The sequence below is a fragment of the Caretta caretta genome, chromosome 25, assembly GCF_965140235.1.
Source record: "Caretta caretta isolate rCarCar2 chromosome 25, rCarCar1.hap1, whole genome shotgun sequence".
NCBI classification, from domain to species: domain Eukaryota; kingdom Metazoa; phylum Chordata; order Testudines; family Cheloniidae; genus Caretta; species Caretta caretta.
The window spans coordinates 19,690,578-19,709,917 of record NC_134230.1 but is presented as its reverse complement, the minus strand read 5'-3'; the positions used below and the strand labels follow the sequence as shown (position 1 = coordinate 19,709,917).

General features: G+C 40.0%; 1 protein-coding gene across 12 annotated transcripts in view; it reads left to right on the top strand.

Annotated features, from left to right (window-relative positions):
* The window catches only part of MYO9B (myosin IXB), a 77,689-nt gene that overhangs the window by 617 nt on the left and 57,732 nt on the right, over window positions 1-19,340 (top strand). For 11 of the 12 annotated variants that reach the window (XR_007353976.2, XM_048831314.2, XM_048831315.2 and 8 more), the window contains exon 2: window positions 13,930-14,823. Coding sequence is in view for 11 of the 12 variants with exons in the window: in XM_048831314.2 (XP_048687271.2) it covers window positions 13,987-14,823 (837 nt within the window). In the remaining variant the exon portion in view is untranslated. Of the gene's footprint in view, window positions 1-1,053; window positions 1,191-13,929; window positions 14,824-19,340 lie in introns of all 12 variants that reach the window. The other variant, XM_048831309.2, reaches the window with a different exon arrangement.

The following is a 19,340-nucleotide window of genomic DNA, read 5'->3' as shown; positions in this document are numbered from 1 at the left end:
GGTTTCCATTATATACAGGTTTTACAATTTGGTTCAATGGTTCTAAGAACCCCCACCATACAAATTGTTCCAGCACCCCTGGTTGGGGGGAGAAGGGAGCTGGTTTGATGGGGGGGGAAGACATGGTTGGGAGAAAGGGTGTAGGATGGTTTGTGGAAAGGGTGGGGAGAATGGAGGCTGGTTGGGGGGAGAAGGCGATAATGCTATACAGAGTTCTTCATATGGGAGTTGCTTTGTGACGGGTAATGGAGAACTGGAGGATAACATATGGAGTGTCATACAGGGGGCGATGGTGGGAGGAGGAGGGTCCTGGAGAGGAAGGGCAGGAGGGCGGGTTGAATCAGATCTTCTATAAATACACAGGGGGATCTGTAGCTTCCAGCCCTCTCAGATGGTGCAGGGCTTGCCCATGGGATTTGGGAGGTTACGGGGAGGAAGACACATTCTGGTTGCCCCAACTTCCTAGATAAGGTCCTTCAAGGTTTGCTTGGGGAATCCGAACTACACTACTTGGAACCATTATTGGCAGTGGAGTTGGGTTTTTCCAGCTCACAGCTATTTCCTAAGACCTTCTGGTGCCTGGCCTTTGAAAATAAACCCAAGCATGCAGCTGTGATTGTGGGTGCTCTCTGTTCCATGCTCTACGACTGAGCCAGTGAGCAGGAGGCACTACAGACCCATCTACTGCACAGGCTGCCTCAGACTCCTATTCTGTGCTCAAGTTTTAAGAGAAAGTGCCTGTAGGTTGTATTATGCTATGCTGCATCTATCTGCATTGATGTGTTTAGCAGACAGGATTGCAATGTGGTTACTATTGGCATTCTGTCTTATGTCCAAAGAATGTTAAGGTCTTAAAGCTAGGAAGCATACTTTTTTTTTCTAGGTTCCTCTATTTTGACTAGAAAAATGGCTAGAGACTAATATCGATATCGTAACTGGTTCTATTTGTGAGCATCATGGGGAATTCACAACTCAGAATTTCTGAATTTGGTGAGAAATCAGCAGTGCCCACAACAGTTCTATAATTGCTCATTTCCGTCTTCTGTAAGACAGTAGTAGAAGTCACGGAGGTGGTCTTAGACTTCTGACATGTGACCAGCTTTTCAAGGATGATGGCTTCAGCACCCTCCCCACACAACACTTCAGAGTGGATTAATATCAGTTTGCCTGCTTTCCTATCTGCAGATAAGGTATTTATTGCAAGCATTCAGAAGGGTCTAGGGATTTCAGACCTATTACTGGGCCAACAGGAGCAGTTGTCCTAAAATTGTCATGAGGCAATCCTACATTCCAATTAGCACATGAATATTCACACCTGTTGACTTCAGTAAACCTTTGGTTTCTTTATGTTGCATGTCATCAGGAACAGATTTATATAGAAAAAACTGAAGGAAAAACAAGATGGCTGTGTTTTATAATTCTCCACAAGCTTTGAATTTTGTGGAGAGGGTGTATATATACTTATTTGCCTAAAATTATTCTTCAGAAGTTTTGACTTTTTCCCTTTAAAGTTGCATGATGCTATTATCCAGAATTTATATAAAATAGCACATCTAAAAATGCAAAGTTTTAACATATCCTTGCTTTAAGAAAAGGAGTAAATTCAGTCACTGTAATTGGGTATGACATACACAACAGCGTATCACATCTGGTTGCAGCGTACCTGAATGATTAATAGACTTTAATAAAAGCAATTGTTGCTTCATTTCAATTTATCAGCTCTTCTCTTGTTATGCTCACACTGTAATCCATGTTAATCTCTGCCGTTCCATTGACTCTGGCAGTGTGCTCTAGAAGACAGAGCACTGAACTGGGATTCAAGATACCTGGTTTCTTTTCCCAGCTCTGTGTTTGGCCTGGTGGGTAACCTTGGGCAAGTCACTTTCTGCCTCAGTTCCACCATCTGTAAATGATTGGCCACCTTTCTGAGCTCTATTGATGAATAGTACTGTATAAGAATAGGTAGTGATGGTGGGGGTATTAATCAGCATTCTGTATTGAAATGCTTTTCTTTTTCACCAGTCATTCACTTCTGTACTTTACCCAGATGAACTTCGGTGTTGGAGTGGGTAATTCCCACTGGAGACAATTTGGGAGTGCCCCCTCCCCCCCAGCAACTATTGTGCCATTGCTGCACCGGTGTGCTCCCTTCTTGTCCCATTCCCAAAACCCAGGGAAACACCTAAATGTTAAGTGTTGGTGCTTAGGCTTACTCCCAAGCACGGGAGAGCCCACAGTGCTATGTACTAGAATGGTTCTGCATAGCTTCCTTACTGTATCAAGTTGAACCATGCTTTCTTGCTATACTTGAGAATGACTGGCTTAATAAAGAGCTTTTTCCAGAAGTTGACTCAGTAATGCTATACTTCAGTGAAATGGGGCAGCCCAAAAACTCAGATGTTCTAACCAGCATAGGAATAGGGGGGTTCTTAGGTCTCTGTTCCAGTTTTGCTGTGGAACTTAAAATGCTTGTAGGGCTGAATAATTTGGAAACCGTAAATGCAGCTGATGAAAAATTTAAATGAGACCTATCCATAATTGAAACTTCGTAGAAACTGAGCTTTTTGACAAATAGTGATTCAAGCATTAGACCTGTTGAACAAGCTGATGTATGAATAAATTGTTTGTCTGACTCATATACTTATAACACAAGTCTGCCCACCTTAAAAATGACCTATTAGTTGTAAGGACAAATGTCTTGTTTCTCATATCCTTGGAATTCAGAAAGAAAAAACCCTTACTTATGTAATCTTGGTGGTCTCAACTCTTGATAACTTTTAACTGATTTTATTTAAAGATCCCAGGATTTGGTACTTGTTCTTACACATTTATAGTGTGGAAAGTGTGTAATTTTTAAATAACACGCTAAGAATTTCTACAGATACATTGCTTAAATCCCAAATACGAAATATTTCTCTTTAACATTGACTTGGTATTACATACTTCAATACTAACAGTGAAAATTGGCATTTATTTTGTCTGATTTAAGGTATAGTTGATTTTCATTTATAAACTGATCAAAGTATTCTCCTTGCTATTATACAAAATAGATACATATTGCATTTCTAGGGACTTAAAGATTGTAAAAAGTGCCTCTGAATAGATATTGTTTGATTTATTTTTAACGAGACATTTCATGTCTGTGTAGAATTCCTTTCTAACATTTAGCCATGATCTTAAAAATAGTTTATTTTTACACTGTTAAAATGGAGGTAAAAGGGGAACCTCTGGCCATATATGGAAGCAACTTTAATTTCAAGAACAATGTCCAGTACTACTCCAATAGGTAATTTGTATATGTGATCCTCATGTATGGAGGAGATACTTTTTACCCCTCCGCCCCCGGTAAAATGCAAGCATCTATTTAAAATAGACTTGGGCACCGTATTCCTCAGGTGCCATGGACTTTAGCTGCAAGAACTGTGCTTCAAGGCCTGATTCTACCAATCCTCAATTTGCAAGTACAAGCATAAAAGAAAAAGTAGATTGAAAACTTTCCAGAAGTCCCCTGCCTCAAGCAGAGAGAGCACCCTATGCACCGTATTTAAAATTCTTCCTTGTATAAAAAACTAATGAAATAATAGTGGGTTGCACATTTGTGAAAGGATTAGCAGAACCTCTTTGTTTTGGTCTTCTACTTTACTTGCCTCCTCACTGAGGTCAATTTCTCTTGTCTGCTTTGTTTTGTTTACTAATTAGGTCAAGTACCTTTTTAATAATGAAGTGGAGCATGCAGAGTTGGATTTACCTGGGCTTTATTACCATATATAATATTGAACTTTGATTGGTAACATGATGCAGCTCTTTGCAGAGATAATATGATCTACTACTTCAACGAGCAGTGGTCTTTATCCGCACGGTGTTTGTAAAGCTGTTTCAGATATGTCTAGATTATGGTATGGCTGCATAAATTATTTTTAAACCCACATAAAACTTAGAGAAAAAGTACCTTAATCGTGGGTGTAATTATAGTACCGAGGACAATGGGGACCCAGCCTCCTTCAGGAAAGTAGGCCCTAATGGAGTACTACTACTAATCGAATGAAGAACTGAGGGACAGTCAACATGGCTTTTGTAAAGAGAAATCCTGCCTCACCAATCTATTAGAATTCTGTGAAAAGGGCCAACAATTATGTGGTCTAAGTGATCCAGTGGGTACTTGAACTTTCAGAAAGTCTTTGACAAGGTCCCTCACTGACTCTTAAGCAAAGTAGGCAGTCATAGGATAAGAGGGAAGGTCCTCTCATGGATCAATAACCAGTTAAATAAGAAACAAAGGGTAGGAATAAATGGTCTGTTTTCACAGTGGAGAGAGGTAAATAGCAGGATCCGCCAGGGACCTGTACTGGGACCAGTGCTATTTGACATATTCATAAATGATCTGGAAAAAGAGGTAAAGGGTAAAATGGCAAAGTTTGCAGATGATTTAAAAAAAAATCATTCAGATCCAAAGCTGACTGCAAAAAGTTACAAAGGGCTCTCACAAAACTGGATGACTGGGCAACAAAATGGCAGATGAAATTAGATGTTAATAAATGCAAAGTAATGCACATTGGAAAGTATCCCAATTATACAAAACAGTGGTGGCTAAATTAGCTGTTACCACTCAAGAAACAGTGGATAGTTCTCTGAAAACATCTGATCAATGTTCAGCAGCAGCAGTCAAAAAAGCTAACAATATTAGTAACCATTAGGAAGGGAATAGATAAGACAGAAAATGTCATAATGTCACTATATAAATCCGTGGTATGCCCACACCTTGAATACTGCATGTAGTTTTGGTCATCCCATCTCAAAAAAGATACATTAAAATTGGAAAAGGTACAGAGAAGGGCAACAAAAATGATTAAGGCTATGGAATAGCTTCCATATGAGGAGAAATTAAAAAGACTGGGACTGTTCAGCTTGGAAAAGAGATGACTGAAGGGAGATATGATAGAGATCTTTAAAATCATGAATGGTATAGGGAAGAGTTATTTACCCCTTCACATAACACAAGAACCAGGGGTCACCCAATAAAATTAATAGGCAACAGGTTTAAAACAAACATAAAGAAGTATTTCTTCACACAATGCACAGTCAACCTGTGGAACTAGTTGACGGGATGTTGTGAAGGTCAAAAGTATAACTGGGTTCAAAAAATAACTAGGTGAGTTCATTGAGGATAGGTCCATCAACGGCTATTAGCCAAGATGATCAGGGACGCAACCCCATGCTGTCCTTAAGACTCTGACTGCCCGAAGCTGCGTCCAGAGGACAGGGGATGGATCACTCAATAATTGCCTTGCTCTGTTTGTTCTCTCTAAATCATCTGACACCTGCCACTGTCAGAAAACAGGATACTGGTCTAGATAGACCTTTGTTTCTGACACTGTATGGCCATTCTTATGTTCTTAAGAAAATCACCAGATAAGGCAACATTAACATCCAGGCCATCCTGATTCATGCACTTTGCCGCACAATGCTCACGCTATCCAAACAAGCTCCGACTCTGCCTCCACAGCTAACTCCATTTCATTTCCACCATACAGCCACGCACATCTGATTCCTCTCAATCTCACTTAATAAGCACCATAGCCTTAACTCTGCCATCAGATTAATTTAGGTAATAATGCATTTTCGGCTTTTGAAATAAACTTGTGTCCAGTAGACTAGTAGAGCATCTTAATTTTGCTGAGTTCAGAACTAAGCTGTGCATCTGAGTATGATTCAGAGGAATTGGATGTGTGGATTGTATGTGATTTGTAGGGACTTTAGGGCCTGGGCAGAGTGGGGCTGTGATGCAGGGGCTTGAGGGGCAGTAAGGAGCAGAGCAGGTAGTTGAGAGGGTGAGGAATACCTCCTCTGCCTTATGCACCACTGAGCAGCAAAGCTGAGGTTGGGGTGAGGATAGGGTGAGGTAAGGAGCATGCTTGCGCCCTTTTTATTCTGCAGCCTCCCCTACTAGAGTCCAGCTTGTTCTGTGTTAGGAAGCCCATGGCAAAGACACTTTGTCCCTTGGTTTCCTTGATTACAACAGCTAAGAAAAATGTAATAACATTTAGCCATCATATACTTCTTTAAAAAAAAACTTTGATGGTGTTTGATTCAGAATTAACTAATGTGGAAAATTACAAGTCTCAGAGCATTAAAATAAAGTTATAGTGAATCCAATAAAATCTTACATTTGTATGTAAAATATCCAGTAAGAAGGATTTCAAGTTGCTTAGACTTCTCAATCTGCAGCTGATTGTAATATGAAAATTTGCAAGAGAATTCAAGTTTGTTTTTATTGAAAGTAGTAGTACACGTTTGGGAAGCTCAGTCTTAATTTAGGGGATTTAAACCTTGCTTTAAGTGGAAAAGCTCAGTGCAGCCTTGGAGTTGTTGGGGCACCTCTATAATATCCTCTCTTATGGGAGATGGAGAATTTCTCCTTTTCAGTTTAAGAAACAGCCCTACTGTCATAGTCAGTAATTGCATGTTTCTGAAGCAAAGACATAATTGAAAATTGGTGTTTCACATTACTCAGGGACACTAGTATCTTGCAAAGTCTGTGGTTTGAATTAAATATTACTGAACTGTATTTGACTTTGGAGATCAGCCATGTATTGTTGCTATTTTCATGTTGAAAAATACATGACCACGAACACTGCCAAAATAAAATCATAAACTTGTTATTAGGAAAATACAGTACATTGCATGAGATATATGTATTCAGATAATACATTAGTCTGTGTGGATATGCAAAGCTGCCAGTTGAAGTAAGGCTATTTAGTAGTCTAGAAGATACCCACAATAAACAAACAGGCATGCATGCAAGCTCTGAAGTGCATGCACATCTTACTCCTGGGGAAATTCTGCACCAAAAATAAAAAACTATGCATACAATATTTTAAAATTCTGCATATTTTGTTTATCAAAATAACACAATATAATCACACTGGTTTCAATTACAGTATTTTGGTAACTTATTTAAACTACAATGCAATGGATGGAGAATGGGAGTGGGGAGTATTGAAGAAAATCCCCAAACCCCCTTGCCTAATATAATGTAGCTTGGTTTGACCCTTTATTTCTAGTTATTAGTCAACAAATATATGCAGCCATATGCTCAGTGTTACATCATAGGCAACTGAAGAGCAAGTGATGGCTGGGGAATCAAACTCACAATTTATATTGGCTACTGACCATCTGCAGAAAGGTCAGTAACAAACAGTTGATGAAGCACATTTTGATAGGAAATTTTTTCAGTCCAAAAATTTAGTTCAGTTCTAATCACTAAAGCACCGTAAACATTTATAAGGCTGTACTGTCCTTTACACCACTCTGGCAATGTAAAAGAGCCTTAAAACGTTTACACCTGTTTTATACTACTGGGGGAATTCACAAAGACAATGGGAACAATTCACTAAGCAGGCAGGCTGCTACATTTGCTCTGCCTGAGGAGGCAGAGCCTGCCCCATGCCCGCCTACCTCAGAAACACCCTGATACCCTGCCCCTCCATGCTGAGCGTGCTGCAATAGCAAGCAAGAGGGACAGTGTCTCTCTCACACACGACTGCCCAGTCCCCCGTCCTCCCCCCACAGCAGTGATTTTCGTCTCCCCCGGGTGCTCCAGTTGTCCAAACCGACCTGCCTGCACTGCCAGGGTGGGGGTGTGTGACCACTCTTTTGGCTTCCCTTTGTTTCCCCATCAGAATTCATTTTTCTGTAGGGAAACAAAGAAATCTGTGGGGGACGTGAATTCTGCGCACATACAGTGATGCAGAGTTCCCTCAGGTGTAGCATCTGAACATACTGATGAATCTCACGCCCACAACATACACTTTTCAAGCTATTAGCTGGTAACAGTTTAAATATTTGACACACTAAAATGGGAAGAAAACAAAAATCTGTATCAGAACACAAGGAAGTATTTGAAAGTTTTAAAAAAACAAAAACAGGAGGAAAGGATGAAGTTGAGTGTATGCGCTGCAAATGGTGTGGCCCAGTTATTAAATGTAAATATTTATAGGCTAATGGTTCTAAGTCTACAATAGTAAACTGTTTATTCAAATGAAAAGTTTCATTTGGAGATTAGAGACACATTGTTTTCTTAAACCCAGAGGAGGCATTATGTTTTGAGTTCTGTTTTAGTTCTTCAACAACCACACTGAATTCCACTCATCAAAGCATTAATCTACTGAATACTTTTTCCCCTGTCCTTCCATCCACTAAAATAAACCCCTATATTTACCCAGAAAAATTAATAGTTTTTTGCACTGATTTTCACCTGTTTTTGTTGTTGTAGTAATAAACACAGATAAATTCCCAGGGAAAAAAATAAATAAAATAAAACCTGAAAACTAAGGGCCCTAAGGATGAGGCAGTCCAAGTGTACATGAAAACGAAAAGAATTGAAATATATGATCAGTTCTTCCTGCACATTTTTGTTGTAATGTTAGCTTTCCCTTTTAGCTTCAGTATGATTCACTGGATAAATATGCAGCTTCAAATTATGGCCTTATTTAAACTAAACAGCTACCCTGTGCTGGTTGAGGCACTGTCCTGTTTTCCAGTAGCTTACCAGATCGTAAAATAGTGTGTTCTTATGTACTTTACAAAACATAATTGATATTATTGAGGCTCAAGAACAGTTTGAAACTATCTACAGAATTACTCATTGAAATTTGCTTGTTATCCTACTTTCCCAACTCCAATGTCTTCCTCTTCACATTGTCTGTCTGTGCAAGAAGAGAATTTAAAAAGTTCATGCTAATCACTTGGTAAAATTAAAGCATGTTGCTTCCCCTCGCTTCCACCCAGAGAGAATGATTGGTGTTCTGGGACGTTGCTCTTCTCCAGTGATGTAAATGACAGCTACTCCCTTCTTCTGTGATGGAGTGAATGAGACACTCTCATGTTGAATAGGTTATTGTTTGAGAAATCTTTAGTATACTCAGTGCTGAGCAATTTGCATGTACTTAGCATAAAAATGAATATTGGGTTAAGCAGTGCTCCTTAACAAACTGATTATATTCGTGCTACTTGTAAGTATTCTGTTAATATTCTGTATATCATATAGGCAGAGGGGAAGGGTAATGAAAACTGAAACAGAAAAAAGAATAGATTTCTTGTACTCCCTGTCTGTCTGTATCCATCCGTTATCTCTTGTCATATACTTAGATTTTAAGCTCTTTGGGACAAGGAGTTTTTGTTCTGTTTGTACAGCACCTAGTACAATGCGGTCCTGGTTCATGACTAGGGCTCCTTGGATACTACTGTAATACAAATAATAAAAAATAACATTGCTTGGGTCATATGGTAAATGTCCTACTTTAAATCAATGAGGCAATCAAGAGAGGCGGAAGAAGATAAAATTATCTGAAAGTCTGGTTTGGTTTCTATTGTACCAGCCTAGAGATCTAGTAGTTCTCCAGTAGTACATCATGAATTCACTTCTGTAATGTACTCTACTAGCTCTAGCAGACTGCTTAGGCATACTATTTCCGTCTGAAATTCCAGTAATCTGTGGCAACAGACATTCATCTTAAGAGTCTAATTTTCTTCTGTGTCCAATGTCTCTGCTACAGCTGACCTCAGGTTTATGTATCATTTAGAGCCCTGTTTACACTGAAGCGATAAAGTGTCTGAACCAGCTTATAAAACTATTATAAGCAAATTCAGCACAATTTTTAAATATGGTTTACCTGACCAGTGTTGGCTAGTTTCTGCCTAGTCTAGAACGTGTTCCAAAAGGTTATTTCCTCAGCCACATTGCTCAGGCCAGTATTTTAAGACCTCAGATAGGCCTTTTCTGCACAGTGGTGGGAGGAGACTATCTGCTTGGGCACTCCTTGGAGCTGTCATTGAGCAAAATATGAAAAAAAGCCCACCAAACCCCTTGCTGGGTCCAACAGGGCTCTAGGGTATATATCATCTTGGCTTGAGGCCTAGTTTTATTGAAATGTTTGATTTCTCCTGTTCAAGTGATTTTAAATGTTTATCCCAAGAGAAATGTATTTCAGCCTCTAGGTTATGATTTAGTATAGTTTTTGAACTTGTAGGCAGAGAAGTCCTCAGCTCATTAACCTGCCAAATCGTGGCCTTGAGCTGTTGGGGTGAATAGTGGAGGCATCTTCTGCTGGGATCTGTAAGCAGATTGATGGGTAGACCAGAAGATATTTACATCTTGTTTTGTTTAATGCCTATTGCTTCACAGAACATCCATGTTCATTTCTGCTTTGCTTTTGAAGATTTCGTGAGACTACTTTAGCTCTTTTTAAAGGGATACTGTCAAGGTAATTAGACCTAACAATTGATGTGCTTTAAAGTTTCTAATTTTATGACACTGCACTGAGGTTCTCCTCCTGTTTGTATCTGAAGTGGATTATTGCAACGTTGCATTTCAGACTACTCCGAAGTGAACTTTAACAATTAAGTTTTAATGGTTTTGGTCACCTTCACACAAATTATTGAATACTTTCATCTGGATTTTTCAAAGGCAAATCAATTCAAAAAGAATTCATTGAAAGCTGGGTATCCAATTTTCTTAGAGTCCTTTGAAAATCCCAGCCTTTAATATTAAAATAACCTTTAACATCAATATTAAATAACTCTCTAAATGTTTTATGTGAGGCAGCTGATCCACAAGGAGGAAGAGGGCCTCTGAAAATTCAGCAGTGTTAAAATAAAGCAAACCGCATCTGGATTTCGTATTTGGTTGAAGTGAAGCAACCATTATGGTGACTCTTCCTATTTTCTCCCTCAGTGAATGTATGTAGTAATCATGTTACAGCAAGTTCTTTTCACTGAAGGCTCTGTGCCCTAGACTATCCCAGTGAGGAAACAAAACTGCGTTGTCTGTTTGATGTCCCCTAAAGCAGATGCCTGTGATGACTGCATGTACTGCAAATCTGTGTCTAGCATAAATACTCTCAGGTTGATGTCTACCATCTGCATGTTGCTTTGTCAGTGATCAGCCTTCCCCAGGATGGGAAATATTTCTTTCCTGTTTCTCAGTCTTGGAAATCTCCTGAGCTCAGACCACCAGCTGTCCCCTAAACAAGCAGTATATTATGTTATAATGGGCCTCTGTCTTCCATGAACAGAGCTGAGACTACTAGTGTTCCATTTCCCCCAGCAGATATCCAAGACTTTAGTTTTGGAAAATGTGATGGATGAGTGAAAAATGTATCAGACAGCCTTTATATGAGCTAGTAGATGAGGTTGGGTAGGCTTTATCAACAAGGTCAATGCCTAGGTAAGAAAAGCAGCCTCCAGCCACCTTCAGCAACTGGGAAGTAGAAGGCTGCTGAGGTTTCTGTGGGAATGCTGCCTCTGGACTCTGCTTGGGTCCATCTTTCATACCAGTCTCTGGCTAGTAAGTGTCTGAAACTTCTCGCTGCTGGAAGAGAGCAGGAATTCTGTGATTGGGGAGGGTCTAAGCTACTCTACTTTTTTCCCAGAACTGCCTGGCTGAGGAGATAAGATGAAGTGGTCTTTGTCACTCTTCGTCGTCTGTAGCTTTAGTGGTTTTTTGAATCCTCTTTTCCATGAATAAGTCCAGGGTCCCTTCTGCTTTTAGCTTTCCCAAGCAGCAGTAAGGTGAAATTCTGTTTCTTGATAGTGTCACTGCTGACTGGGGTTCTGAGTAGCGGTGGTGAAAGTAGCAGAGTCTTGTAAATTTTACTTTGCTGTTGCCTGACAAAGCTTCTCCCGCTGACATAGCTACTGCCTCAGGGAGGGTGGATTAGCTACACTGACAGGAGAGCTCTCTCCCATTAGTTTAGAGCATCTTCATTAAAGTGCTACAGTGGCACAGCTGCACCAGTACAGCTGCACCAATGAAACATTTTAAGTGTAGACTTGCTCTTATGTAACCCCTTTAACCTTTAAAAAAAGAAAAGGAGTACTAGTGGCATCTTAGAGACTAACCAATTTATTTGAGCATAAACTTTCATGAGCTACAGCTCACTTCATTGGATGCATTCAGCTGTAGCTCACGAAAGCTTATGTTCAAATAGATTTGTTAGTCTCTAAGGTGCCACTAGTACTCCTTTTCTTTTTGCGAATACAGACTAACATGGCTGCTACTCTGAAACCTTTAACCTTTGTGGTTTAGTATCTGCCATGAGTCAAAAATCAGTGATAATTATAGATTTAAGAAATGGATGGGACTTCCTGAGTCGTCCGATCCAACCGCCTGTGTGAGTGTTACAACGAGCCTCTTAGAAGTGATAGACTTAATTTTTATGTAGAATAAGGAACCATTCTGCAGGGGATCATATGGATTAACCAGAGAAGTGCCATTATTTGTCCCACTGTTTTTGGTTCATTCTGCCTCCCGTTTGATAAGGATGAACTGAAAATAATCTAAAAAACTTGCGTAACAGAAAATGTTTCAGAAACTCCTGCTTCTACACAGAATTGCTTAGAAATGAAGTTCTCCATTCTTAGACTGTGTTCAGGAGTGGCAGAACTGTCGTGTGCATCTCGGGAGTAATTCATTGACCGCCTGTGGTGGAAATGCCAACAAAATAATGTTTCCAACTCACTGTAGATCTTATTTGTGGAACCCTTTGGCCTAAAATTGTCTGCCATTGAAAATGACTGCAAGTTAATTTATAACTTGAATTGACTTTCTCATATTGTACTATGTTTTGATTTAATTTGTGACTTGTATTTGGGTCACTTGTTCAAGTATTCTGTACTTTCCACAGTATGCATCCGATGAAGTGAGCTGTAGCTCACGAAAGCTTATGCTCAGATAAATTGGTTAGTCTCTAAGGTGCCACAAGTACTCCTTTTCTTTTTGCGAATACAGACTAACACGGCTGTTCCTCTGAAACTTGTTCAAGTAGCATCCTCTGCGTATACTGTTATAGAGCACCTTAAATTGAAGAGAGCAAAGATAGAGCTTTATTGTCCATCTGCCTAAACGGCAAGATTTCCCTTAGGAAACTGCTCTCCACTTAGAAGTTAATAATAGAGGTCACTGAACTCAGTGTACCACAGTCATAATGGTTTGGACTTGTAGTGTGACTACCCATAGAACATAACTAGGTGGAGGTTGAATGCCTGATGAAGCACCACACTGAACGAAGGACAGTGATTCAGAGTGGATTGCAAATCAAAGAGGAATACAGACCAGCATCTTTTAACTTGGCCACAAAAAGGTGTTGGTTGACTTCCATAAGATCTGCTCTCTCTACTCCCATGAAACTGAAGCTCAATTGCAGGGGTCCAGTAGGGATTGAGGAGGGGAAATCAAGGTAGTGGGAATCAATGACAGTACAGGAGCTTCATGTATGAGGAGCTTGAATGCAAATGGGAGGAGAGAGATGAAGCAATAGTTAGAAAGACAAAGGTAAAGGAATGAATAGGGGGTTCTTTAGGTGTGGAATGAGAGTTGTGAATCCCAGATGAGCTAGTTACAAAATTTATCGCTGAAATGTGCTACAATTTAGACTAATTTTAGTTGATCACTTCCTGAAATAGGAGGTGAAAAGCAAAAATACACTTTGGAGCATTAAGGGTGTGGTTGTTGGTTGATTGATAGTAATGAAATTAACTCTAAATTGTGTTTCTTCTCAATAATTGTTGTGAATTTTATGAAAGAAATAGCCACTGTGCTTAAGTGAGGAGAGAACTATCTCAGGCTGGAAGGAACAGCTTGTGAAATCTAGATGCTCAAACTCTTTCCACCCCAACCTCTGCCATCTGAGTCTCACTCATAAAGAAAATCTTTCCATTGCGAGATCCTAAGTAAAAATGGGCAGTTTGTTTGAAATAACATCACTGATGTTCAGGAAAACACCTTACTTTCCATAAATTTGCCTGTGTAATAACTTCATCTTATATTTCAGATAACTTTTTATTTTTTGGTTCAGTTGCTTTTGTATTTCAGGGAAACCGGTTGAACAGGATACCTTTAAACATCTGACTCTCTTCACTCTCCTTTTGCAGATAATGGGCACTGAGCAACAAGCTGGGGCGGTATGCTGAAGTCAGGTTGGGGGCAGAATGAGTTTAAAAGATGCTGGAAGTGCAGTTTGCCAGGAGAAGGCGGCCTATAATCTTCATATTTACCCCCAGCTCTCGACAGAAAGCACCACCTGCTGCAGTGTGACTGCAACTAAGGACAGCACCACTTCAGATGTAATCAAGGATGTGATACATATTTTGAACTTGGATGTTTCAAAGCATTATGTGCTTGTGGAGGTGAAAGAATCGGGAGGTGAAGAATGGGTACTTGATTTGAATGACTCTCCTGTTCATAGGGTTTTGCTTTGGCCCCGCCGTGCTCAAGATGAGCATCCACAAAACGATGGGTACTACTTTCTTTTGCAAGAGAGGGACACTGATGGGACCATCAAATATGTCCATATGCAATTGGTGTCCAAGGAGAAGGACGCTCGACGATTGGTTGAAAGGGGTTTTCTTCCATGGCATCAGGAAGACTTTGATGACTTATGCAATCTCTCCAATTTAACAGAAACGACACTCCTAGAGAATCTCAAACACCGCTTTCTAAAACACAAGATTTATACGTATGCAGGAAGCATTCTGATTGCCATCAACCCCTTCAAATTCTTGCCCATTTATAACCCCAAATATGTCAAGATGTACGAGAATCACCAGCTTGGGAAGTTGGAGCCCCATATTTTTGCCATAGCTGATGTGGCTTATCATACAATGCTTAAAAAACACGTTAACCAGTGCATAGTCATTTCAGGTGAAAGTGGATCTGGAAAAACTCAAAGTACAAACTTTTTAATTCATTGTCTCACCGCACTGAGTCAGAAGGGGTACGCAAGTGGTGTGGAGAGAACTATTTTGGGAGCTGGACCAGTACTGGAGGTAAACTTAGGCTGAAATGTTTCTTTGCACAAATAACTTTTTAAAAACTTTCTGAATAATTGCTGGTATGTGTCATTTTTAGGGAGGATTTTGAAGGCCTTTCTCCTGCGGAGGCATTGAAAATCCAAGTCTGTGTTGATCTGCTACTTTGAAGACAGATTTTTAAATTATTTCTGTTTTTAATCTCTAATCTTTCTTTGCAACTAACTTTCTGCATAGATGAAATAGACCATTTAGTCCTCTTTTGAAATAGGCTATTTCTCTATTTTTCCTTTGCAAGTTACATTCTCGTCTTCAGAGATGTCAATTTTGATCAGTTATATTTTCACGGCCAGAGCTCAATGTGCTGGGGTGAAGGATTCATTGGGTGTCTCTCATTAGGACACTGTCAGTATTTGAGTCTAGGGTCAAATACAACCAGTCACTTGGTTCCACTGAATAAGGAATACAGTGAATGTTTTCATAAGTAAATAGCTCTCCATTGAAATAGTTACTGCTCTGAGTCTATTGGTGCTTTTTTGCATGGTGAGGATGTCTTTAGCCTTTCCATTGTGAATTTCCTTTCGCGGGGATTTACTTCTCTGGTGTAAATGTTTGCTTCAGGCAGAAGCATGTTCTCAGCTGGGGAGAAATTTTGATTAACCCGTAAGAGTTCTGAGCAAATTCTGTCTTAATTACTACATCATTTCCAGCAGAAGGAAAGACAACAACCACCAGTCTTATACAGGGGTGTTAGTGGATTACAGATTGTTGTAATAAGCATTAAATCCAGTGTCCTTATTAGGGTGGCCTCTCATATATACCTGGAATACTGGAGATTCTGGTATTTCTGGGAATGATGTGGGAGTGATCCCATCCCTGTCAGTGTGATGTGCATGTAGGGTCACGCCACATGGGGGCACCATTTGGAAGATTGTGTCATCTTGCCCCCACTGGTGTGACCATGCGCATGGTGTGTACAAGGTCATGGTGGTGGTGGTGGAGTGGGGCACTCTCCATTATGGCATCCCTCATCAGATACTGCATAAAACCATATCTGGTTTTGTCTCAGTGCTGGATAGGGAACAAACATTACAAAAGCAGAACAATTCGTTTAAAAACCAGATGAGGGGCCTGCCTGGTCCTTATTGAGTTTATGATTTTTAGTTTCTAGAAAAGTTATGAATTTAAGCTCCCACACTCATCTTTTGAAGGTGTTGTGCAGGTTTCCTTTGAGGATGAAGGCTGAGAGGTCCGATATGGAGTGATCACTTTGTGAGAAGTGTTCAATCACCAGTGATAAGGGTTTTTTGCCATATCATTTTTCAATGTGAGTCACTTAGGTGCTTTTGAAAATTTTACCCATGATGCTTTACAGAACAGGGAGCACATGCAAGCATTTTGCCTTGCTTTCTGCTACTTGAAAGCAGAAGTAGAATTTGAGGTTTGCTAGTTGCTGGAGCTCAAGTTTGCAGTTTAGAATAGAAAACAGGAAGGGGTCACTGTGGAAAGCACTATTCAATCAGCTGATCTTGCTGTGTCTGATACCATTAACTCTTTTGGACTCTAATTTGCAAGATGTGATACAGCATAATCAAATCAGATAGAGGGGCTTGAAATCACATGTTATATTTTGCCAACTGAATGAGAAATGCAAATACTCCAAACTTCACCAGCTAGATTTGTAATTATCTGTTATGCAATAGAAAATGAATGCTGTTTTATTCAAGCATTCTTAGGGCATGACTACACTTGCAGATGTAGAGCGCTTTGAGTTAAACCAGCCTTCGGAGAGCACAGTAGGGAAAGCGCTGCAATCTGTCCACACTGACCGCTTCAAGCGCACTGGCGTGGCCACATTTGCGGCACTTGCAGCGGCATTGGGAGCGGTGCATTATGGGCAACTATCCCAGCATGCAAGTGGCTGCAACGTGCTTTTCAAATGGGGGGATGGAGTGTGTTGTGTGTATCTGAGGGGAGAGAGAGTGGGTTTTTGGGGGGCTGAGAGCATGTCAGCATTCTGTCTTGTAAATTCAGACAGCCGCAGACCCCCCTCGCCTCCCTGACCCCCCCCTCACAGCATTCCACATTAATGGTTGCTTTGTCTCAGAGCATATAAGCAGCCGGCTGTCAGAAACAGAGCTTTCAAAGGGCATTTCCACATTCCTACAGCCAATTCCAAACAATGACAAGAGTGGCCACTTGACTTAAGGGGTTATGGGATGTTTCCGGAGGCTGATCAGAGCGCAGGAAAGCAACACCTCGTTCACACTGGCGCTGCGGCGCTCCAGAGAGGGCACAGCAAACGTTATTCCACTCGCCAAGGTGGAGTACCAGCAACGCTGTAGCCGTGGAGTCAGAGCGCGCTACGTGCCTTGCCAGTGTGGATGGGTAGCGAGCTAGTGGGCCCGGGGCTCCTTTATTGCGCTGTAACTCGCAAGTGTAGCCAAGCCCTTAGAAATTGATACACCTAACATGGAAGTCTGAATCATAAAGAACCACTCCTAGCTAAAAATATGAGTAAAGATTGAAACCTAAACTTGGGAATTTTCTAAATAAACATTCACATAAAGAAGACATTTCAACATATACCATCTAAAATTTAGGATTTGATAGTTTCTTTTTATGAGTATTTCAGTCGAGAACTTTTCTCATGCTTTAAGGGTCTTTGTCCATCACACATTAATTCAACCTAAACTCCTATCTGGGGCTGTACTTTCGAAAATCCCTTTGTTTGCTTCTTAATAAAAGTAACAAAATGCAGTACAGCTGTATCCCAAAATGTCTTGCAGAGCTGAGCACAAGTTTGTATGAAGAGCGCTACTTATCAGCTTGAAACTAAAAAGGAGGAAATAAAGCATTCATAGATGCATGAAAGTTAATAAGGCAGTACAATCCTGCATGTAGAGAAGTTATGGAGGCACCTGTGACTCTAACCAAGAAATATGAGTAGGGTTATGTCTGCATATGGGTTAGGACCTATAATTCTCCAAGAGTTCAGCTTGAGTATCAGTGGGAGCAGTGAAGGTTTGAAGTATAGACAACTCACATTTTTACAGTAGGGTTAGATAACACGGTAATAACTGTTCAACTCATGTCTGCGCTACTGCCTCCATTATTATCACAGCTGGAGCTGATGAAGTGGAGAATTATGGGTCCCAGTTTTCTTAGGGTAGATGTCCTCTTAGTGGAAATTCCGATTCTGTTAAGTGATGATGAATACTTAAGTCAGTTGTGAGTTTAATAGGAGAATGCAATGAAAACTTTGTAGCAAACGTTCTGTCTTACAGAAACTGAATTGTTCACAACCAAAATGTCCTGTTTCAGAGTTGGTGATTTGGCTACAGTGAGAGTCACTTGGGCTTTTCATTTAATAGAACCAAGTACAACAAGGAATCTTCCTTTGAAAATGAGTTTTCCTGAGGATTTTTGGGGCAGAAGAATACTTTGAAATGTGTTTTAGTCATTTGGCAATACTCTATTTCGTTTTTGCTTTATATTTTGAGTCCTCCTGAAATGTGAAAGACTTAACGTTATTGAAGTCTGCTTGATTGCAGTAAGACTATAAGAGCCTTTAGGTATTGGCTTAGAACTTCCTCCATTTTTGGTGACCTCTTATTTTAGTGATACCTGGTTGCCAGGCATCTGCTAATGGGCTGACCTTTTCATAGAGTTCAAGTGAGTCATAACAACATTTCTAATATAACGTAAAAAAGGTGAATGGCCGCGTAGTACTGGCAAGTTGTGTTTGTAATTAAAAAAAAAAAATCATATATTTTAAGAATAGCCTCTCAGGAAACCTGAAACTGCATGTTCTTTGCTATGTGAAGACTAGTTAGCCAAAGCTGGTAGCTCAGCTTTCCTCAAATTAGTGGAAAGTGTTGAATCATCTAATCATTTGCTCAGAATAACCAGACTCTGGAAAAAATTATAACCACAACTACACCTTGCCATGGGATTAATTTAAATGCTTCTTGAAATTACCTTCTCCAACTTCTGAGACATTAGATCTGCCAAAATGATTCATAGATGTCCTAGTTAACTATGAAAGATATTGTATATCAAATAAATCAAAAGAAGAATCAGTCCTGGATTAATATAGACTTAGCGCATAAAAGATCATGGATCTTGGAAAACTAAGGTGGTCAGAAAATAGACTGCTGTTGCTTATACTTCTGCAACGCTTGACCAAAGGAAATACAGCTTGGGTCACTCTCTGGCATTCTGACTTCATGCATAATTTTAGCAAGGTCTTTTTTCTGCTACAGATGATAATAGTATAGCAATCACATGCAATATCATAATAGACATGAAAAGCATCTCTTGTTACGCTGTAGCTTCCACATGTGTCTGTTTATGTATGGGAAATTGTCAGGTGCCACAATGGAACATTCTAATAAAATCTCTAACAGTAACATCCCTGGGACGGGTATTTTGTTGAATTTCCAGCTTCCAAGATGTAATTTTTAAAAGCTGTTTAAAGACTGCAAGGGGACCAACTGAACATTCAGGATATAGTAGCTATCTTAGTAATAGCT